The following is a 24845-nucleotide window of genomic DNA, read 5'->3' on the forward strand; positions in this document are numbered from 1 at the left end:
TGTGACCAAATTTGGTAAAGATTGGAGAAAAGGTACAGACAGCTAGATAGATACTTTTTATTCGTCCATAAATGAAGAGATTTTTGTAGATATAAATAAATAAACACAATATATACAACATCGTTTGAATCCTGAAAGGTGTATCACTGAGTTCCATGTTTTTAAGACAATGTGATCATTAAAAATATAAATATCATAAAACATCACGTTAAAACGTTAAGTGTGATATATCTCACATGATATAATATAAGACTAGCTTAAAATAAAATAGAATTATTTTGTACACCTTAATAAAACATTTTAGTATTAAAATAGCATGGTATGAAAGTAAAAAAAAACAGAATAAAATCTATCCATTAAAATTAATTTCAAAATTATTGAATAACAGAAAAAAATAGAAATGGTATGGACAACATAAAGACAGGTGTTTTGTTCTGTATTCCAGGCCCCCAAGTCCTCTAACAACCTTAAGTCCCTTATAACAGTGCCACGCTCAGCACATAACATTTTGTCTTTATGCAAATTGTGTAATAATCTTCTTTTAGAGATATTTGAAGATCTTAAATGACGTTTTTTATATAATCACAATAAGCCAGTCTTTGTTTTTGCCATGCAGATGTAAGTAACTTGCTAATTAAGATACAAACTCGTAGAAATTACGATTGTTCGACAAGTTGGTGCCAGGTTTATCGATCAATAAGCGTAACAAGTTTATAAACTGACATACAGGTACACACATACTGTTTAAATGATCAAAATCAAATACCTAAATAGATATTATACGATTTTTATCAAAAGCAATTCATCGAAAAAAGTGATTTCTTTATATTAACAAAACGACGAGATTCGAGACATTAAAATACAATTTGCAGGGAGTTCTCATATTAGTGCCTCATCTAAATGACAATGTTAAACTTGTGACTATTAGGGTCCTTTTTTCAAAATACGAGTATTTATTTATTCACATTAGAATTGGCCGGTACTAGAATTCATATCCAAGATCAGGATCTACACGTGTTTTAACATATTCTACTGCAAAAACAAAATCTTTTACAACAACCATCTTGTAACTCAACGGGTGGTTGTTGTGTTCGAGCAAAGTTGATAAAGACTTGTTCTAGGGTAGTCTGGCTGACAGAATAGTCCTCTATATTGTACGTAGTTTTGGCCCTCTCCATTGTTCCGAATATGTGCGCTAGGGTCATGGACGTGTCTGTTATATGGTAATGAACCATTCCATGGTCTACATCTTTCAACACGCAGTTAGGAAAGTGGTCCTCGATAAACGTTTGCAGCGCAGTTGTTTCCGGAATATGACCACCCTCAGTGGACCCGACAGTAGCAAACAATATGTAGCCTTCGCTGAATTTATTCTTCAGATGTTGTGGGCTCCCAAGGCATTTGAAATGGCCATTGACCATAACCGCTAGCCGTGTGCATAACGCCTCGCACTCCTCCATGCTATAATATAAACAAAATATGTAAAAATATTCACATTTATGCTCATTTTATGTCATCTACATAACATCGTCTAGAACCTGTTTAATTACGCATGTTCCTATATGTTCTACTTAACAGAAACTTTAATTGCCTAGTCTGGTGATAATTTTCGTGGAACTTAAAGTATTGCAAGTTGTTTTTTTAAATATTCGAAATAGTAATTAACCTAGTACAACCATACTTATATTATACCTATGTGAAGTAAGAACAAGTGTTCTGCCTGAAGCACGAATGTTACACAGTGTGTCCCACAGATGGCGACGGGCATTAGGATCCATACCAGTTGTAGGCTCGTCCAGAAATATAACCGGTGGATTGCCGATCAGGGCAATAGCCGTGCTCAGTTTCCTTTTGTTGCCCCCGCTGATAATAGAGCCGTATTATTTTAGACATACTATTAGTTTATAAAAATCTATTAATTGTCACGGTATATAAAACAGAAACAGACAGTTACATGATGTGGTATACAATTGAAACAAAACCATTACCTGTATGTCTGAACATGCTTATCTGCATACTCTTCTAAAAGCAATGCCGAAAGGAGATCGTTAACCATCGGCGGTATTTCGGCGATTCCACGGAGCCGTGCAAACATGAACAAAGTCTCTCGACCAGTCATCTGATCGATGAGGGCGTCAAACTGGGGGCAGTAGCCAACGTACTTTCTCACCTGAAAATCATAGGGCATGAGATCTGCACTGAAGCAATTTCAATATTGCATTATCCTGTGGACTGTGTCATGCAATAAGACAAGTTGATGTTGCTGTGTAATTGTGTTTTATAAGTCTTATTTGGCAGGAGATGCAAACTATATGAGAGCAAATAAACTGAACTCGGCGACTTACTTCGGCAATCTGTGAACTGACACTCTTTCCATTCAAAAATGCTGTTCCAGATGTGATACTTTCATCTCCAGTAAGCATTTTGAATGTGCTTGTTTTTCCTGCACCGTTCACACCAAGCAATCCAAAGCATTCGCCTTGTGGAATTCCAAGACTTATACGGTTTACAGCAATGTTCCTGTCATAACATTTTGAAAGTTCTGATAGAAGGATTTTATCCGTTTGAAGGAGTGATGTGGGGTGGTTATTTGCAATTCTACTTCGTTCGCGCGCAACATCATCATCCTCTTGTACTCGACCAGTACGCTCTAGTTCAATAATTTCAATTTCTTGAGAAGCTGCAAGAGATTTTCGTATAATCTGTACGAGGCTGTGAAATATTTCCGATTCTAGACACAACAACACTGTTGTGTAAAAGACGAATTGCATTGAGAGGAAAAAGAGCATTCTCCCTATTCCGTTGGGTTCCCAGCCAAGAGGATTAGAGTTGTAATATAGACAACCATCTTCGCCACAGTTACCTGTGCCTGAAACAGAAAATGAAACAACATTTGCAACCATTCGCAGTAATATTTGAAATACGTATACTCACCTTTAACATATGATGCAGTCCAAATACATTATACCGCAACAACGACTTGTCGCATCATTTACACATTTCACTGTCAAGTTACCAACAAAACAAGAGTAAAATGTGTTGTTTGATAGATTTAAAATGAAGTTGAAAAGGTTGTTCATGTAAAAAGAAAGCATAACTTAGTTGCGCTGATTGGCTCTCTGTATTACTTACTCTGACAGCAAGGATTCGGAAGTTCGTTGCAAAATTCTTTCAAGACAGGACAGACTTTATTATAAATTAGTCCGACCTTGTAGTTACTGTAATAGTCCTCTAGTCCTTGTCCAAGACAGAAATTAGGAAGAAGAACCAAAAAGATCCACTCGAGAACTTTGGACAGGTCTTGGAGACCAAGTTGTGGTATACTGAGAATGGCAACCGCAAGTATTGTCGCAACCCCTGAAAAAATAAAAAAAATAAATAGTTTGTGTTCAGCGTGTTATTAACTAATTCTCATTAAAAAAATAACTTCCAATATTTAAAAGCCGACATTTCTTCATAATATTTATAAAAACGTGATGATTTACCTGTCAACATGTTGAACATGGTCAGCCAGACGTATCCGGAGGCAGGCACAGTGAACAAAAACGAGCACAGGTACATGAATGGAAGCATTGCTAATCCATATAAAAGAAAAAGTAGAGCTATGTCTGCTAAGTTGTCATGGGCAACGTATGCATCCACATTGAAAGCCCTGATGGTGATAAGAAGACAAATGGCCATCATGAGATAGTTTATAATATCCCAACAAAAAGTTGCTGACCAAAACACAAATACATTAACACCGCTGCTCAATTGCAAATGTTTTGCCTTCGTTGAACGTTCTTTGATTAGAAATAGCGCAAAGCTGCTTGCCAAGAACGCCATTCCAAACACGATATTGAATGCGACGGTAAATCCTGTAGTTTCAGATTGCGTTTCATCTCTAACCTTGTCATCCGTCGTTCTAGGTAGCGGATGATTTGTCACTGATAGTGATAAAGAAGAGTCATTGAATAAATATTGTAGCAATGATTCTGCAACCATTCCCAGGGATATGGCAGGCGTGTGGAACGCATGATTGTTAAAATAAGCGGTTATGTTCAATTTCGTATCAGAAGACCCGTCAATGCTGTTTATGCTCGCTCCTACCAAGTATCTTAAATTGTAAATTCCTAGACCATTTCTCGCAGTTTTCAACAGGTATTTTGTGATGTCTGAATCATTTGAAAAATGTTTTTGGTTATTAACAAACTCCACAGACGTTGTATGGCTGTCATTAAACTGTCCTGAGTAAAATTGCCCGAGCTCGTTGTTAAGTGAATACTTCGTATCCATTACAGAATACACCACAACATTATCTCCTAAAGAGTCTATTGTGAGAGAAAGGGGTGGTGAATCGTGTGGTCCTGGGAATGTTTTGATAACTACTAGACCGATGATAGCGAAAGACAGTGGCACTGACAGTTGCGTTCCCGTCACAATAAGGTTTCTGGCTGTATGTATGGCCCGTTTTAAAAACATGGCGTAGAATTGTTGAAGTAAAAGATGAAGGCCGGTGTTTCTTTGAACACTTTGTGTGAAACTTGGAGTGCGGTGAAAAGGGTTGATCCGGTCTGGGTTTGTCAATAGAGGAGTTCTCTCATCTGAAATGCATATTAACAAACGTAACTAATTATTTTTAGGTAAAGGAAATGAAAGGTTATCTGCTGTTATAGTTTTTAGTTAGCAAAACTTTGTACTCTAGTTTTCATTTGTACAATTAGAGAATTACAACTAAGCTTACTGATCGGTTCGGATTGTCTTTCGAGAAAAGAAAAATTGGTCAGGTCTTGTTTATGAGTACGGTTGAGTAGAGGCACATTTTCTTCGTCGACAGAGATATGGCTGTTGCAGACCCTGTAATGGAAGTTGCTACAGTTATTACCTGCTGATTCATTGTTAATTATCAAGTGAGATGGAGTGCTGATCTGGGAATGCCGCCGCGGCTTCATCGGATCTGTGTGTAAGCTGCTTTTCCCTACTCTAAAAATAGAACCATCATGCAATATGCGAAATTAATACGACTAGTGATATGTTGTTATGCTCCTTTCCATTGATTCCATCTACAAGTTTTTCACAAGGACAGCCTTTATTAAGTATTATATACAATTGAAACTACCCTGACAGTCACCAAGCAGTGGCCGTCACCTTGCGTAAGCTTCAGTTTCACTCCCATCTAAAAACCATCTATAATGCCCAACTATCCGCGACCAGTATATTTCACCTACTACTTCATTTTTACTGACTCCATTAGGCAAACAAGCTAAGAACTATTATTCATCCGTTGACAAATATTGTCGTATATTCCCGAAACACGTTTGTATTAATCTTTGAATATCGCTATTCAAATCACCTCAGAAACACCTCTTCCATTGTAGTAACAGCGATTCCATAACTCTGTATCCCCAATCCAGAAAGGTTGCGATCAAATTCAAGAAACATCTTTTCAAACTCAGACGACCGCTGACTTGGCAAAATGTACGACAATTCAGCAGCGACGTTGTTTTCTAACTCTGCCTCCGGAACGTAATGTTTTATTCTCTGTGTTATTATACCCACATCGCAATGTTCTGCTTTAACGATGGTCATATGATAACCGGCACCTGCAAAATACAATTGATACATTTTAACGCCTGCTTATTTAAATCATCAAAAGAAAATATCTCGACATGTACTAATGTGTGTGTGTCTGAAAAACAACAATAAGTTGAACTAGAACTACGAACACATACCTTTATCTAACAAAAATGTGTGTAAAATCACATACCATATTTGTTCTTTAGGAAGGTCGAAGATCCACAGCATTTGACGACGCCGTCCGCCATGATGGATATCCGGTCGCCGAGGTGGTCAGCCTCGTCCATAAAGTGTGTGGACAGCAGCATGGTGCGGCCCCTTTTGTTTTGTTGTAACACCGTCCACAGCTGACGCCGGGCCTCCGGATCCATACCGGAAGAGGGCTCGTCAAGGATCACCACCTTCAGAAAATCATGTAAGTGGGTTCACTTCGCTTATTAAATTGAATGGTTTGGTTAAAACTGTACTTCGTACAAAACCAAGTTATGTTCATTATGAGAATATAGTACATATATATTATTTCGTTCGGTCACATTTGGTTTACTCTTTAGTTTTAAAGACCAGTTGCTGACCCTCTAAATTCATTAGCAATATGCTAATAAGATGTAGCAATAATCAACATGTTCAAATGCTCACTTTGTGTATGCATGGAAGTCTAACAAATGTCTACTTATACAGCTAAGTACCAACCTTGGAGCCCCCGATCAGTGCAATGCCAACTGATAGTTTTCTCTTCATGCCACCAGAGAGAGTGCTCGATTTTGCATGGCGTTTGCTTGTCAGATTGATAACGTCTAACATGGCGGTTACCTCTCCGCCAACAACATCATCAGGCACACCTTTCAGCTGTTCAGTAAAATGAAATATCAATATCACTTCAAGAATTAGTGTGACTTGTACACCACAGGAACTTCATCATAAAATATGATGTCCCTAGGAAACAATTACAAACAAAACTGAATGTTTTGGAAGACGGCCGTAGTAATATTTTGTCAATAAAACGGCATCGTTATTCGAATTGGTTACATATTTTTGCATGATTTAAATACTCCCAAATTGAACTTTAAGGATAACGTTGTGTACAATTAACGATATACTATTTATCTCAACCTTAGAGAAGAAGATGAGATGCTCCTCCACTGTGAGGGAGTCAAACAGAACATCGTGTTGTGGGCAGAGACCCAGACTGGAGCGGACGCTGGCAATGTCCTCGCGGATGTCGAACCCGTTCACGCGGGCCGTGCCGCTCGTCGTGGGGATTAAACCTGGCGTTTGAATAATGGTACTTTCTTAGTTATAAAAACGTATTTCCTAATTGCATTGTAAAACCAATAATCCCGTAAAATCGATTTAAACATAACATTGTTAGGCACTTATCCTGAGTTACAGAGTAGCATTCTGCAACCCATCGTTTACAACTGGTTTATTCTTAGATTGGTTAATACTAACGTAATCGTTTCCAATAAATATAACTAATCAATCATATCATTTAAATGTGCAAAATAACACAAGGTTAACACGAGAGCAACGCATTAAAGTTTAATACAATTGATTGCTTTAACTAGATGGAATGTTAAAAAAGTGTTATTTTTGGCCTATCAAAAGTGTACTTGTCTAGAGTCTCCTTTTTGCAATGTATAGTTTACCTCCAAAAAGCGTCTAAAATAAAAACAAAGACATTTAAAAAAAAAACCATTTGAAACAATTAGAATGGCCTTATATATGAGCTGTTAAAAACATTTAAGTGCAGGGGCGAATCTTGTTTTGGTACGATCAGGATAGGGTACAAATGTCACATTCAGCTTTGCTGTTGTTTACTTGTCTTTGGTTAAATAAATTTTAATATGCTGACATCTTAAAACAGAATGACATTTAAAATCTCTATCCTTCATGAAAAACTCACTAATACTTAAAAAATAGTTAACATGGGACGTTTCGATAATTGGATGATAGACGACCCAATTATGTGATTAGGAGATTACCGATTATAAATGGCTAAATTAATTAAATTTGTAACAACATCGGCATCAAAGATCAACATTTAGAGCTACAACTTCGATGTCTCAGACAAGGAATAATGTGTCATAATGAACAGCAATTAGCACCCTGATTATAAGCGTGAATTACCGTTAATCCGACCTGCTGTGATGACGGTCGTGTGCCTTAGCACGCACTGATCTGTGACAGATTAGGAAACGGCGACATTGACCAATGAAATACTTTTAGGGCGTAACTTTGTGATCAACAACGATCTGAATGGCCAGAAGGGCACAAGAGGGCGGGAAAAATATGACAGGGCGCGTAAAAAGGGGCAACAGGGCGGTGTCAAAAAAGGGCAGGGCGGGCCGCCCTTCCATTCCGCTTTAGCTAAAACACTACAATTGGCTGCTGGTGGTTTTCGTAATTGAGTATAAAACTTATGTTTATTAAGGACAGGTACTTGCGTTTCCTAGCACTTTAGGGTGAAGTGTCCAAGACTACTTTACGGTATATTTACCAGGGTAAAATGTTCCAGACAGGTGAAGGTATATTTACCTGTGAGCATGGACATTGTGGTGGTTTTGCCGGCCCCGTTGTGTCCCAGCAGGGCTGTGATCTGGCCCTCGTACATGTCCAGCGTCATTCCACTCACAGCCACCTTCTTGTTCTCACCGCGCTTAAACTCCTTTGCAAAAAGGCAAAGATGGCTGTTTGTTATACTCTTTATTTAAACACACTGGTCTTATTAAAACGCACAAAGATTTATTTCAGATGTCGTGTGAGTCTGTCATCCTATGTAAAAGTATTCTTGAATGAAGGGTTGCAATGCATCAACGATTTCATACCTGTCAATTCAATACCTTAGTGAAATAACAATAGCTGTCGTAAGAGTTCGACTACGCCGCGTTAACTTAAAATGAATACAATAATGATGTGTTTGGTGCCTGTCAAAAGCAATAATGACTGGCAGAAAACATTCAGTTTAAACTGCTTTCTTCTATTTTTGTAACAGTGACTTTGATGCTTGGGGCCCCAAACACATTCCCATAAAGTCCTCCATAAACTCTTCCTACATATCAAGTTTGGTCACAGTATGTCAACCATAACTAATCTTAATCGGTACCGAACAGTAATCTATTTTTACTTTTTGTAACAGTGACCTTGATCTGTCAAGGTCACACGAGACATTTAAAGGCCAGAGTACACATGCTCGTGTCCGCGATATAACTTACTTATGCATTAATGGATTACCATATTACTTGGTACAAATGTTGTCCTTATTGAGACGATGTGCAGTGACCTTGACCCGAGTCCATACCTCAAAGGTCAAGGTCACACGAGACATTTAAGGGTCAGAAAACACATGCTCGTGTCCGCGCTATAACTTAATTATGCATCGATGGATAACCATATTACTTGGTTGAAATGTTGTCCTCATTCAGACGATGTGCAGTGACCTTGAACCGGGTCCATACCTCAAAAGTCAAGGTCACATATGAGATTTTAAGGTCATAGTTCACAGCTTGTGTCCGGGCTTTTTACATTTAGCAGTGTAGGTATGTCAATTCTTACTGGATTTTTTGACCAAATACATTACATGTACTTTAAGCAACAATAACTGAATTGATCCAAGAACTCGAACCAATTGCAATTTGTGCCAGTAATCCATCATTACGTTTTGGGTCCATATTATGACAAGCTAAATAGAGGATAAGATATAAATGTTAATTGAAAGTGTTAAACAAGTTGCACAGATTGATACTTAGCGCACTCTACCAAGCATTATCATTATGTGCAACAAGCTTAATATTTAAAAAAAAACGGACACAAATTTGATAATATATTTATAACATGTGTTTTCTCTTCAAAAGCAGTAAAACAATATTATGACGTCACCACAATATATATATATATATATATATATATATATATATATATATATATATATATATATATATATATATATATGTATCACTTTACCGAAAATACTTCAGACTTGCTATTTCATAGATATATAAATCAAGGACTCATTTTCCTTCCTATTTTTAGCCAAAATAACCTTGACATTGATCTTACCTACACTACAAACAATATGAAAAACTTAAACATATGTCCTTTTATAATATGTTCACATATCCAAGAATATTTAGGTTACCGATCAAATAACTTGTATTTCCTATATTCCCACTCTTGACCAGTCGTTGTGTACAATTTTGGTCAGATTCAGCGAGAAAAACAAAATATACTAAATATACTAAAAAACAACGGCGGGGGATAAAGCCGTCCTTTGGACAGGCACATTTTTATATTCTCAACCAGGTTTTCATAAAGGAAAAATAAGTTATTAGAATGACTTGCGTCATTGTTCGGGCGGGCTAGTTCGGGCAGCGTCAATGTCACCTTATGAATCGAAAATAGTTTTAGCTAGGATTGACATACAGTGACCAATCTTAGTATATATAATTTATTGAAGACATTTCATGAGAATGCGTTTCAGGTCCCTAGGATTAAGGTCAAGGTCAAATTTACTATTAATAGAAAATGATTGGTATTGAATTTCTTAAGTATGGGTCGACATATTGTGACCAAACTTGGTATATAGGAAGAGTTCATAGAGACCTTTTATGAGATTGTGTTTTGGGCTCCGATAGTTATGGTCTAGGTCAAGGCCACTGTTGCTTAAAATAGAAATATGGTTGGTACTGAATGTTTTAAGTAAGGGTTGACATGGTGTGACCAAACTTAGTACATAGGACAAGTTTTTGGAGATCTTTCATCGGATTGCCTTTTGGAACCCTATAGCCTATTATAGCGCGGACACGAGCATGTGTACTCTGGCCTTTAAATGTCTCGTGTGACCTTGACCTTTGATGTATGGACCCGGGTCAAGGTCACTGCACATCGTCTCATTGAGGCAACATTTATACCAAGTAATATGGTAATCCATCAATGCATAAGTAATTTATAGCGCGGACACGAAATGTAACAGCCAGACGGACGGACAGACAGACAGACGAAGTGCATTCCTATAATCCCCTCCCCACTCCGTGGCGGGGGATTAATAAAAAAAATCAAGGGCCATAATTTGTATTAAGGGTTAAAATGGAGTTATGTGACCTTATTGTAAGATGGTCGTTATTAATTGTGCGAATTATTAAGTCAATTGAATAAAGGGTATAAAAGTTTTTTATTAAAATCCCAACTTTCCCTAAAACTTAAACCTTAGTTCTTAAGTCAATCAGGGGACATGATTTGTATTTAGGACAATTTGGAGTTATGTAACCGCATTGTGCGATGGTCCTGAACAAATGTGTGAAGTATTAAGTCAATTGAATGATTGGTATAGAAGATATTAATAAGTATCCCAAGATGCCCTAAAACTTCAACCTTTGTTCCATAGACAAACAGGGGCCATATTTTTTATAAAGGATAATTTGAATTATCTAACCTCATTATGTGATGGCCTGAACATCTGTATTAGTATTAAGTGAATTGAATGAAGGGTATTGAAGTGATAAGTGAAAATCCCAACTTGCCCTATAAGTTTAACCAGACGCCTATACCGACCCCGACGCCGGAGCGAGTAGTAAAACCCTTCTTATTCTTCTAATAGTTGAGCTAAAAAGTTGCGGGGAACTGACGGTTGTGACCCCCCCCCCCCCCCTTGTTATGAATTTTCTGGATCCGCCACTGGAATGACGTTACATAAGTCGTTTTGAATACTGCATCACATAATATAAGGATAAAATGAAATAATTAAACTTTTTGAAAAAATCTAAAAAATCTTTAAAAACTTTAAAAACTCAATAGACTACCTTTCTAAGGTTTCTGATCTGTATGCCAGCTCTCAAACCCGAGGGGTCTTTCTCGAAGAACTCGGATATTTGGCCGATAGAAATGTTCTTGTCATCAGTGACGTAGTCATCTGGTTTTGTGCCACACCAATATGAACACTGAGTGATGAAAAATAATACAGTTCTAACAAAACTATACGGCTGTGTTTCCTTTGCAAAATAATCAACAAGTTATGTTCGTTTGTTTTGAAAAAAAACTTCATTTGAACATTATATGCACTTTCCTTTCTCATGTCGGACAATACATGTGTGTGTGTATATATATATATATATATATATGTATAAGAAATATCGTATATTTTTTAAAGCACTGGTCGACAGCGGCAGCAGTGAATCGTAGACACCGTTGCCCAGAAATGTATAAGAAATCACATGTTTCCACGGGCATTCGTATATGCGTTACAAAGCCTACTCTGTCAGTTTATTTATAGATTTACACTGTTTGGCAGACTGATAAACATGGACGAGCTTAAGAAAGATTTGCATGGCATAAATATTCAGTGGCCCGTTTCCGTAATAGATGAGGCAAGAGCTCGTTCAACATTGTGAATCAAATCTAGCCAACATCTAAATTGGTAGGAGAATCAAAGAAACACAAATCTACATGAAGGGGAAGACACTACTGCCGGTCGCAACCTACCATAAAGGGTAAGACACTATTGTCGGTCGCAACCTACCATAAAGGGGAAGACACTATTGTCGGTCGCAACCTACCATAAAGGGGTAGGCACTACTGGCAGTCGCAACCTACCATAAAGGGGAAGACACTACTGTCGGTCGCAACCCACCATAAAGGGTAAGACACTTTTGTCGGTCGCAACCTACCATAAAGGGGAAGACACTATTGTCGGTCGCAACATACCATAAAGGATAAGACACTACTGTCAGTCGCAACATACCATAAAGGAGAATACACTATTGTCGGTCGCAACATACCATAAAAGGGGAAGACACTACTGTCAGTCGCAGCATACCATTAAGGGGAAGACACTACTGGCAGTCGCAACCTACCATAAAGGGCAAGCCACTACTGTCGGTCGCAACCTACCATAAAGGGGAAGACACTACTGTCGGTCGCAACCTACCATAAAGGGGAAGACACTACTGTCGGTCGCAACCCACCATAAAGGGGAAGACACTACTGGAAGGCGCAACCTACCATAAAGGGGAAGACACTACTGTCGGTCGCAACCCACCATAAAGGGTAAGACACTATTGTCGGTCGCAACCTACCATAAAGGGGAAGACACTACTGTCGGTCGCAACCCACCATAAAGGGTAAGACACTATTGTCGGTCGCAACCTACCATAAAGGAGAATACACTATTGTCGGTCGCAACATACCATAAAGGGGAAGACACTACTGTCAGTCGCAGCATACCATTAAGGGGAAGACACTACTGTCAGTCGCAACCTACCATAAAGGGGAAGACACTACTGTCGGTCGCAACCTACCATAAAGGGGAAGACACTACTGTCGGTCGCAACCTACCATAAAGGGGAAGACACTATTGTCGGTCGCAACCCACCAGTAAGGGGAAAATACTACTGAAAGTCGCAACCTACCATAAAGGGGAAGACACTATTGTCGGTCGCAACCCACCATAAAGGGTAAGACACTATTGTCGGTCGCAACCTACCATAAAGGGGAAGACACTATTGTCGGTCGCAACATACCATAAAGGGGAAGACACTACTGTCAGTCGCAGCATACCATTAAGGGGAAGACACTACTGCCAGTCGCAACCTACCATTAAGGGGAAGACACTACTGGCAGTCGCAACCTACCATAAAGGGGAACACACTACTGCTAGTCGCAACCTGCCGGTCGCAAACTACCATAAAGAGTAAGACACTACTGCCAGTCGCAACCTACCATAAAGGGGAAGACACTACTGGCAGTCGCAACCCACCATAAAGGGGAAGACACTACTGTCGGTCGCAACCTACCATAAAGGGTAAGACACTACTGCCGGTCGCAACCTACCATAAAGGGGAACACACTACTGCTAGTCGCAACCTGCCGGTCGCAATCTACCATAAAGAGTAAGTCACTACTGCCAGTCGCAACCTACCATAAAGGGGAAGACACTACTGGCAGTCTCAACCTACCATAAAGTGTTAGACACTAATGCCGGTCGCAATCTACCATTAAAGGGAAGACACTACTGGCAGTCGCAACCCACCATAAAGGGTAAGACACTACTGTCGGTCGCAACCTACCATAAAGGGGAAGACACTACTGCCAGCCGCAACCGACCATAAAGGGGAAGACACTACTGGCAGGCGCACCCTACCGTGAAGGGGGAGTCACTACTGTCAGTCGCAACCTACCGTGAAGGGGAAGTCACTAATGCAAGACGCAACTTACCGTGACGGGAAAGTACCACTTAAGGGGTACGCCGAACTCGCCCGGGAACACTGCCTCCACGTACCACGTGACAAACGCGTACAGCACGGTATCCACGAGCAACATGGCAATCACGTTAAACATGGAGAAGTCGTCGTCCACCGACACGCCGTGCATTATGTTGCTCCACTGTACACCGACACCTTGACATAATGTTCACAAATTGATGTTTGTTTTAAAAAAAGCTCTGATAATGACGATAATAAAATACATGATCAGTGTATATACATGAGAAAAAAACATACATAGAGAACAACGACAAACGAACGATGCACACTCAAATGTGTGTTTTTTTTATTAAAGTCCTGTCTCCAGTAAAATTATGGGACGTGTGTGTCAAGATAAGCATTTCTCCCACCTCAGATAAGTAGATCCAATAATTCAACCATGCTAGAAATTCTTATCTTGCCCACGGGCGAAGATAAAATGCCCGTATGGAACTCCTTTTTAATGGTCACCACATTGAAGTTACATCCCTTGTTGAAGACAGTCGTCTGTAGCATCATAGAAACCTTGTCTTGTGGCAATATTTAGAATGCTAATTAACTATTTCTCGCTTCAAATGTCACCATAAAAAAGTTTTCACGCACCTTTCATGAAATAATGCTCCACTCTCATCAGTACTATTTAAAGACCGCTTTGACTATTTACATAATCTGAATCAATGCGCGCATATCCATGACAACCACGAGTTATCAAATATCCATACGCATTATTTTCACTACGCACAAAAGAGTTCCAGCAAAAAAATACATTACTTAATTTTGTTTAACTGAGGTGGGAGAAAAAGCATCTGCCATAGCCGCTCGTGTAAGATAGGTTCATCCCGACCCTCGCGCAGGGTGTTTTGCGGAAACTCGGTAAACCTCGTTTCCGCAAAATACCCTTCGCTCGGGTCGGGATGAACCTATCTTACACTCTCTGCCATGGAAGATACTTATATGATTACTCATCCAATACAACAAAATGGCACTTTAGCCAAATGTAGCAATATAAATAGAGGACACATTTAACAAAGAATCTTTAAAACGGAAGTATTTCTCGAACCTCGCAGTACCCCTACCTGTTCCTTCAAACATGCCGATAATTTGGCCGCCATACGCCATTGCCACATTGGGTATAAGGGAGGAGATTATTTTCTGTCCCCAGGTAAACGTTGCATAACGAGGCTGGATAAAGAAGTAGGGAATGTACGTGACGAAGAACAGAATCCCTCCAGCTGCAGCTCCAGAGTTCGCTGAAATAACGCGTGTCTTTTGGGGTATGCAACTTAGAGTACCTCCAATGTTATATGAATATATAAAGACACACAACGCATTGTAAACATGTGTCGTAGTAATCGCCACAAAATGCCATAATCTTTACTGATATTCAAACAATGTCGCTTCTTCTACGAAATTGTATCTTACCTTTATTGAAGAAGACACTGGCCGCAAAACAGGATGAAATGACACAGTTGGCGTAGACAAACAGGAAGAGGAAGACGATGGATGGATGAATCTTGCCGATGACGGGGCCCTTGCTGGTGTTGATACACAGGAACAGGGTCATGACCCCCACGGTGATCAGCAAGAAGAGCAGGTACTTGACGTACCAGGCCGCCCAGTGCAGCCAGTTGTTCAGGCCCATCATCTTCATCGACTCCTGCGGAGGGAAACCATGGTGTCTAATTTGCACATTTTATCGTTGAGCATTGGTTATGACACTTGATTTGATACTCCATGCTCTCGGTGTTGTTTGGAGTGTAAAAATTTCAAAAAGCACAGAATATATTGTTTTAGAAACTGTCAAACTATTTAGAGGATACACTCGTGTACACACAAAAAAGTCAAGAAGTAATACTACAAGCAGAAAGGCGTAACATAGTACCTGTAGGTTCATGCATATAAGGGCCAGTTTATTTTTTAAATGACCATAGGTCTGTTTAAAAGAACTCAATTGTGCACATCCAAAACAAAACAAAAGCCATCACAGAACATGATAAATGTTCCCGGTCAAATCATTGCCGTAAACCCGTCACACCACAAAGCATCTAACAGGACAACAAAAGTGGGGGTCTGAACAAGCTTAGTTATGATTTAACAAGCTAAACACAGTTATGACTTAACAACCTTATCTCAGTTATGATTTAACACGCTAAACACAGTTATGACTTAACAACCTTATCTCAGTTATAATTTAACACGCTAAACATAGTTATGACTTAACAACCTTATCTCAGTTATGATTTAACACGCTAAACACAGTTATGACTTAACAACCTTATCTCAGTTATGATTTAACAAGCTAAACATAGTTATGACTTAACAACCTTATCTCAGTTATGATTTAACACGCTAAACACAGTTATGACTTAACAACCTTATCTCAGTTATGATTTAACAAGCTAAACATAGTTATGACTTAACAACCTTATCTCAGTTATGATTTAACACGCTAAACACAGTTATGACTTAACAACCTTATCTCAGTTATGATTTAACACGCTAAACACAGTTATTACTTAACAACCTTATCTCAGTTATGATTTAACACGATAAACACAGTTATTACTTAACAACCTTATCTCAGTTATGATTTAACACGCTAAACACAGTTATGACTTAACAACCTTATCTCAGTTATGATTTAACACGCTAAACATAGTTATGACTTAACAAGCTAAACATAGTAATGACTTAACAAGCTAAACATAGTAATGACTTAACAAGCTAAACATAGTTATGACTTAACAAGCTAAACATAGTTATGACTTAACAAGCTAAACATAGTTATGACTTAACAAGCTAAACATAGTAATGACTTAACAAGCTAAACATAGTTATGACTTAACAAGCTAAACATAGTAATGACTTAACAAGCTAAACATAGTTATGACTTAACAAGCTAAACATAGTAATGACTTAACAAGCTAAACATAGTAATGACTTAACAAGCTAAACATAGTAATGACTTAACAAGCTAAACATAGTAATGACTTAACAAGCTAAACATAGTAATGACTTAACAAGCTAAACATAGTAATGACTTAACAAGCTAAACATAGTTATGACTTAACAAGCTAAACATAGTAATGACTTAACAAGCTAAACATAGTAATGACTTAACAAGCTAAACATAGTTATGACTTAACAAGCTAAACATAGTAATGACTTAACAAGCTAAACATAGTAATGACTTAACAAGCTAAACATAGTAATGACTTAACAAGCTAAACATAGTAATGACTTAACAAGCTAAACATAGTTATGACTTAACAAGCTTTACTTAGTTATTCTATCTTTTCATCCATTCATAATCTGCACATAAAATTATTATCAGAGAGATCAATTCACAACATGCTCAACAATAAGTCCTTTAGTCATTATGAATTGATTCTTAAAAATCCTTCAACAATGAACTCCAAGTGTGACTTTGACCATGCGCTACAGTTTGATTAAATTTCAAGCAAAAAAACACAACAAAGTCCGAGAGAAAAAGGGTATTGCAATGAAATTCATACTGTATAACATTGACCTCAAAGCGTGACCATGATGTTTGAGATAAAAGCACGCACTTTATGCGCGACATACCTTTCCATGGTTCTCTAATGTTCTGTGAAGTTTGTGACACGAATTATTGCTATGAAATAAATATGTTTAAAGGTGACAACTAAATGTGACATTGACCTTTGAGATAAGAGCATGAATGTTATGCTGCGACAAACCTTCTCATGGCGCACTACAATTCTGTGAAGTTTGGTTTAATTCCCACAAACAGTTAAAAAGTAATGGCTGAGACACGAATTATTACTATGAAATCCGTATAAGCACGAATTTTATGAGCGATAAACCGTCCGATGGTGCTCTATTATTCTGTGAAGTTTAAATGGTTTCCTATCAATACCTAATAAATTAATATAAAATAATTGCTGGGACAAGAAAGTAATGGTTGGACACACGGACACACAGACATACGGACAGCCACAGGGACGGGCAGGTGTGTATAGAACAACCCATCTGCCGCCTAGGAACCTAAAACTGTGATATTTGTTAAAACAAGACACAATAAAATTGTCTCAAACCTTCAATTTTCGTTCCTTCTCATGGACGACGTCTTTAACAATGTTGAGTGCCACCAAAACAAAACTTAGCATAAGAATAAGTGGAAACTGGCTCTGTATGACGATAATGAAGTTGTCGTCGTTAAAACGGGGGTAGGGATGCCGCCTCAGTGATAGGTCTATGTGTTCCACAATGCCCGCGTGTACGGGCGTTCCGTATTCCTTCAGGATACCGTAATTTACTGCGTTCTGTAGAGCCAAGAAGCCTTCTCGAGCATAACCTTTTAAGGTAAAGGATACTATATCGGAATACATGTGTTCATTGTGTTGTTGTTGTTACTTAATTCCCGGAGTATGGTGTCATTTTATTTTACAAGTGGTGATTCTTTTATGTCCAAATAATAAAATGAGGGAAAACGTGCGACAAATGACAAATTTAAGTCTAAATAACTGCAGTGTAATAGTTAAATGACATGAGCGTAACGAAAGAGCCCTTCTTAGTCGTTCAAATTTTACTTCAGGTCATCATACAGGCTTAGAATACATCCTCATTGGGAATGTTTCATCAGTGGCAGTAGACAGGCCTTTTTATAACACCCGAGACAGTTGAAATCTTTAATGATTTTAGCCTAGCATATATTGATTGCCCTTTTCACATTTTCTTGGCTGAAAGTGTAGGTTGTATTCTTAGGTACAAATTGTTGTTATATATACATAGAACTTTTACAGGACTGTTACCTGGTGTCCCTCCACATGTCTTGGTTGGTTCTCTAGGCCCCACGTGCTGAAAGAGCGGGAAGATGAAGTCCGTGTTCCAGGAGGTGTCCCCGCGGTAAGGGTTCAGGTGAGAACTCTTCTTCCCCGCGTTCCGTGGGCTCGACTGAAATCGCAGCTTGTATGCGATATCACGTGGCAGCCGAGTGCCGTTGTCATGGAAGCGGTTTGTGAATACGACGCCGGCTAGATAGAATTTCAGGTTTTTTGTTGTCGAGTTTTCAAACATCATAAAATCGACCAATTTCTCTTCGTTTTCGAAACCCTTTACATCTACAAAGGAATGATTGCACGTCTGTTTTATTAGTGGCAGTTCACATGTTTGAACATCGGGTCAAAACAGCAGCATCAACAAACAAACTTCTTTTGAAAACGTTTACGACAAATCATATTTAGAAACATATTTACAATTTAGTTTGAACTTTAAACCAACATACTTATACAGTGTGTACATTTGAAAACACTGAATCAGGATCCGACCCAGAAGTTCTATATAAAATTACATCCGTCGAATGACGATATAGTTTAAAGAAGGACTGTCTAACCCGAGATCCTGGTGTGTTCTCCGGTGACGTGTTTCATGATGCGGCGGGTGAGGTTGTTGTCAGGTGCGAAGGCGACCTGGTGCATGTGAATTTCTTTTGGCAAGTGCTGCCAGTGCCCGCAAGCCGCCCATTCCTTCTCGTCCATCATCTCTCCCGTCACGCGTAGTCGAATAAAAACGAGAATAAGCGCGAAGAAGGCAGGAAGTCCGATCTCAAACACCGTGGTTACCACCTTCCGCTTCTGTATGAGGAAGTTTTTCCATAACAGAAGCTTGAACTGTCGCCATTTCTGTACCATCTTGAGGTAGTATGTATTCTGACCTAAGATCGCTTTTGGTTTTATGCTTATCGCATTTTAGAACTGCAGGCTACGACTGTGATGAGCATTTATTCTGAAATGATAAAACATTTTGCTTTTTTTTTTAAATATGAAAGCAAGAGGTGACGCCCATAACAGGTTAATTATTCACATCGGAATATGAGAAATTAAAATAAAGATCCTTATAACAAAAACAATTCCCTTATACAGATCAACGGATGGGAGAGCTATGTGTGATATTGAGATTTAAAATTTCACATGTACGTGAAGTTAGCGGCCTAGCGGCGTTAAGTTGGCGGCCTAGCGGCGTTAAGTTGGCGGCCTAGCGGCCTGGCGGCCTAACGGATGGTAGAGCGATGTGTGATATTGAGATTTAAAATTTCACAAGTACGTGAAGTTAACGGCCTAGCGGCGTGAAGTTGGCGGCCTAACGGATGACAGAGCGATGTGCGATATTGAGAATTATAATTTCTCCCACTGAAAGTCTTGTTAGAATTTTTTTTCCGTGAGTTGACGCGTGATCATTTGGCATGTGTTGTTTTCCCAAATGATCACGCGTAATCACAAAGCGACCCTCGTATCAACGATAATATCGTACGATCTCTTTTCCAAGTTGTTATCTTGTTTATTTTGAAACAGAATGGGAGACACGTTATACGAGAATAAAAGTTTCATCTCATTGAGTTACTTAAACACAATTGTTAACTACTTGATCTTATTGTATCTGGTCATACACTCTTGACAGCGTAAGTGTATAGAAACAGAAACAGCACAGAATTCTTTTTAACTCCCTTAAGATAAAATGATACACCAGTTCCTTGAAACATTACATAGTTCCAAAATAAGGTTTCTTGAATCTAATATGGTTATATATATATATACAAGTAATACATGTTTGATAATTATACTAAATTAAAGTGTGTATATAATATTTATCTATAGCTGTCAATTATAAGTTTAGATAGTACATACATGTATTCTCAGGCACCTGTGCCATATCGATTTTTGAAAGTACACATGTACATGAAGTCAATTTTATGAACGATTTTTGAGATATGACTAAAATCACAACTTGCCACAAGATATGTAAATCGACGCAGACGCCAACGCCATGCGAATTTAAAAGCTCCCCGTATAACATTATTCAAAATGTCGAGCTAAAATCTAAACAGCTTATTGTGTTTTATATGTCCGCATCTATTAAATTTTCAAATCCATTTAAAAAAAATACTAATCAGTTTACTAATGAAACCGAAACTAACATCATGTGTCTACATGCTGGGTACGTCCTGCTTTAAGGAGTTCAGTCACATGCTGATTGTTTCAATATCCTGAGTCATGAAAACCACACTGGGTTGAACTGCACATCATTTTAAGATTAACCACTACAATTATAAATTTATAATTGTTTTCACATCTATATTTCATTATAAGTTTGTCCCTGAAACAAAACGAAAATATAAGAATAAAAACTGGAAATTAAATAGTGAACTTGCATGCATGCACTAAATATGGCACACGACTGTACTTGAAAATACAGATTATCAGATAATTCCTGGCACCAATTTCTGAACTTTCTTAATTCTTGTAACAGGTGTAAGCTACATGTAAGCTTACTATTATTTTTCTATAATTTGCGATATATTTACTCCTTTAAGATTTTTTAGACTTTAAATAATAATTATCTTTATAAAAAAGTTTATTTTCAATACAATCTATTCAAAATATGTGACGAAAACTATGAACAATCATATTTGGATCAAATAAACTGTATTGTGTAGCTCATTTTCTTTCGTATTGAAATTAAACCAGCCCAGTAGGTGGTATTAGGCATACTAATTTGTGTACTAGTTGATGTTTATGTATATGGTCTTCCCCTTTCAAACACAACAGTATTTTCACTCAGTGTGCATGTAAGTTGTTGCTGTCAGTTCCTTTCTACACTTAGGCAGTTTAATATAAAACAAGAGCCGTCGTAAGACAGCGCGCTCGACTACGCCGCTTTGACTTAGAATACAATAACGATGTAATAATACCAAGTTTGGTCTCTTTATGTCAAACATAACTAAAATTATTCGATACATAAGGTGACTTTGATGCTGCCCTCCCACCAGCCCACCCAAACAATGACGCAAGTCATTCAAATAACTTGATTTCCCATTATGAAAATGAGGTTAAGAATATACAAATATGCCTTTCAAAGGAAATTAAAAAAAAAAAAAAAAAAAAAATCAAGGGCCATAATTTGTATTTAGGCTTAAAACGGAGTTACGTTTCTTGTTGTAAGATGGACGTAAATAATTTTGAATTTTATTAAGTGCATTTAATGAACGGTATAGAAGATTTTTTTATTAAAATCCCAACTTGCCCTTAACTTTTACTTGCCTAAAACTTTAACCTAAGTCAATCAGGGGCCATAACTTGTATTAAGGATATGGAGTTATGTAACCTCATTGGGTGATGGTCCTGAACAATTGTTTGAAGTATTAAGTCAATCGAATGAAGGGTATAGAAGATATTAAACAATATCCCAACCTGCCCTAAAACTTTAACCTAAGTTCCATTGTCAATCAGGGGCCATAATTTGTATAAAAGATAATATGGAGTTATCTAACCTCATTATGTGATGGCTCTGAACATCTCTGTGAAGTATTAAGTCAATTGAATGAATGGTATTGGAGTTTTAAGTGAAAATCCCAACTTGCCCTAAAACTTTAACCTGCCCTAAAACTTTAACCTAAGTCAATCAGGGGCCATAACTTGTATTTAGGATAATATGGAGTTATGTAACCTCATTGTGGGATGGTCCTGAACAACTTCGTGAAGTATTAAGACAATTGAACAAAGGATATAGAAGTTATTAATAAATATTCCAACTTGCCCTAAAACTTTAACCCAAGTTCCATAGTCAATCAGCGGCCATAATCTGTGTAAAGAATAATATGGAGTTATCTAACCTCATCATGTGATGGCCCTGAACAACTGTGTGAAGTATTAAGTCAATTGAATGTAGGGTATTGGACTTATAAGTGAAAATCCCTAAAATTTTAACCGGACGCCGACGCCGACGCTGGGGCGAGTAGTATAGCCCACCTATTCTTCGAATAGTCGAGCTAAAAAGGTTTAAAAATGTGTGATCATAGAGTTTCATAATGCAAGCTTCCTTGTACTAATTTGGGGGAAAAGCAAAGAAAACATTATTACAAATAATCCTTTTATATTTGTATTACTAAGTAATAAATTTCTGCTACAAGCCATCATTCCTGTCACATGCTTGATTTAAGTCTATTAAGGCACAAATAGATTCCTCTTTCTATCATCAAAATACTGAGTTCAGTGGTTAGGTACAAACATATTATCCGCAGTTGAAAACCCATAAGTAATTTGTCTGACACGGGCACCTTTAAATAACAGACTGTTTAGTTTCATTACATATGTAGTGTAAGTATTTAAGGTATATTAAATATAAACAATGAACAAAGTTATTTAGCTGTGTATTGAATTGAAGATCTTGGTTGGTTTTGAGTTCATTTGTATTGAATTCTCGAATTTAAACTAAAGTATGTTGATAATTCATGTTATAAGTAACTTAAACATTAAAATATGCTATCTCACTTAATAAATGGACAATGCTCATCGTATTTTCACCGACGCTACAGGGCAAACTATGTATGGAATATACTGCTAAAACTGAGTGTTTAAATGTAAGTCTTTACTCCAAAAAAACACTTAATTATTAATCAATCTTCAACTTAACTCTCTCAATAATCATATTGATTTTTTTTTAAATAAATTGGACATGTTTTTGCTTATTTTTGTTCCAAATACTCTTAACTTCGCCAAAAATAGCTTTAATAATAACCTTTACAAAAGCTTAATAACTTTTATCTTAATATCGACTAAATTCAAAAATAATATATTTCATTTTTTTTATTCCGATTTAAAGCAAATAAGTTTATCAATCTTGTTTACCAAACATTGGCAACCCAATCTGTTGCTTGAAGCCCTAAGTTATTTCAATACCTAGGGACCGGATGAGAACGAATAATACCATGAGTGACCAGGGAATAGTATCTTCCCTGAAATTTATATAAAACTGCTTTATTAATTCTGAATTGACACGGATTCTCTACCACTGTCGTCAGTGAAACGCGGATGCTGGGCATAAGGGCATGACATAAAGGACCAATTGACAGACACTACAGCCCAGACTGGCCCTCAGCCTAAAATGAAATGCCATATGGTCTAGATCAGTGGTTCCAACAAGGCATAGCTACATGTAGATTTGTGGATCCAATATAGTCCACCTAAATGGCCGTCAACCAGTCTTTTGACTATTTTTAGACTATGGCAGACTGGTTACAGGGATACACATGAAATGTCAAAATAATAAAAAAGTATCCCTGATCGCTCATTATTGTAGCTAGGATCCAATACAGCTCAGTAAGCAGGACCATAACTTCATAAGGGCTAGATCAAGTCACAAATTTATTATGAACAATGCAATATAAACATATGTACCTGATACTATTTGGTATACATGACTAGTAGCTACTACTAGTATGGTGAGTATCACGTACGCATTTAACGTTTAATGTACACTGTAAGGCCAGTTACAGTAATCGTTACACAGCGAGTGTGCAATCAATAATCGATTCAGTTAAAAAAATAGATTGACAAAAAATCCATTTAATATAATTGTACTTAAACAATTACTTGCTCTTTACCATTCAGCCTTTGTCCAAAACCACCACTAACATGATCAGCTGACTGACCCATTATGCACCGGATGTAAACAAATATATTTAATTTTATTTTCACATTGTTATCATCCTGTTTTCATCCTCATCATCGTCGTCGTCGTCATCATCATCATCATCATCATCATCATCATCAACGTCATTATCATCATCATCATCATCATCATCATCATCATCATCATCATCATCTGATGATGATGATGATGATGATGATGATACTACTACTACTACTGCTACTACTTCTGCTGCTGCTACTCTTGCTGCTGCTGCTGCTTGTCTATTACTACTACTACTACTACTAGGCTACTACAACTACCACTACCACTACCACTTCTATGGGCCACTTTCCTGACTTCCATTACCACTACCACTACAAAAACTATACTACTACTACTGCTACTAATACTACTACTACTACCACTACCACTACTAAAAAGTACTTTTATGCTTTCTGCTACTGATACTGCTACCGCCAGTGAATGTTGATGCCTGGTGTCCCTAAACTATGTTGGTAATTACTGACTACATAATTATATATATGAAATAAATCATAGAAAGGACATCCTGTGTGGTAAAGAAATTAAAGTTTTTATATTTGCTCTTTA

At 37.7% G+C, this 24845-nt stretch overlaps 1 protein-coding gene across 4 annotated transcripts; it reads right to left on the bottom strand.

The window, feature by feature from the left end:
- Positions 1-43: 43 nt before the first annotated feature.
- Positions 44-24262, bottom strand: LOC128208085 (phospholipid-transporting ATPase ABCA3-like). 4 transcript variants are annotated; one of them, XM_052911439.1, is made up of 20 exons: positions 24208-24262; positions 19162-19553; positions 18581-18889; positions 17864-18123; positions 15210-15444; positions 14864-15037; positions 13762-13943; positions 11352-11489; positions 8092-8221; positions 6667-6821; positions 6247-6402; positions 5747-5957; positions 5333-5582; positions 4724-4836; positions 3486-4583; positions 3133-3357; positions 2346-2869; positions 1989-2170; positions 1693-1863; positions 44-1461 (listed from the first exon to the last, which is right to left on the bottom strand). In XM_052911439.1, exons 2-20 carry the CDS (start codon positions 19457-19459, stop codon positions 1020-1022), a joined length of 5253 nt encoding a protein of 1750 aa, XP_052767399.1. In that variant the 5' UTR covers positions 19460-19553; positions 24208-24262; the 3' UTR covers positions 44-1019. The 4 variants fall into 4 exon arrangements, with proteins under 4 accessions (XP_052767399.1, XP_052767401.1, XP_052767391.1 ...); XM_052911441.1 differs by having other exon boundaries at positions 24197-24227; XM_052911431.1 differs by lacking the exon at positions 24208-24262 and adding an exon at positions 20557-20721.
- Positions 24263-24845: the final 583 nt, after the last annotated feature.

This window comes from Mya arenaria, chromosome 2 (assembly GCF_026914265.1).
Source record: "Mya arenaria isolate MELC-2E11 chromosome 2, ASM2691426v1".
In the NCBI taxonomy this organism is placed as follows: Eukaryota; Metazoa; Mollusca; class Bivalvia; order Myida; family Myidae; genus Mya; species Mya arenaria.

Coding starts and splice junctions, on each gene's coding strand:
- LOC128208085 (XM_052911439.1), bottom strand. CDS start 19,459: ATGGTACAGAAATGGCGACAGTTCAAGCTTCTGTTATGGAAAAACTTC. Junction 3,358..3,485: donor CATGTTCAACATGTTGACAG/GTAAATCATCAC, acceptor TTATTTTTTCAG/GGGTTGCGACAATACTTGCG. Junction 1,462..1,692: donor CTTGTTCTTACTTCACATAG/GTATAATATAAG, acceptor TTTATATTATAG/CATGGAGGAGTGCGAGGCGT.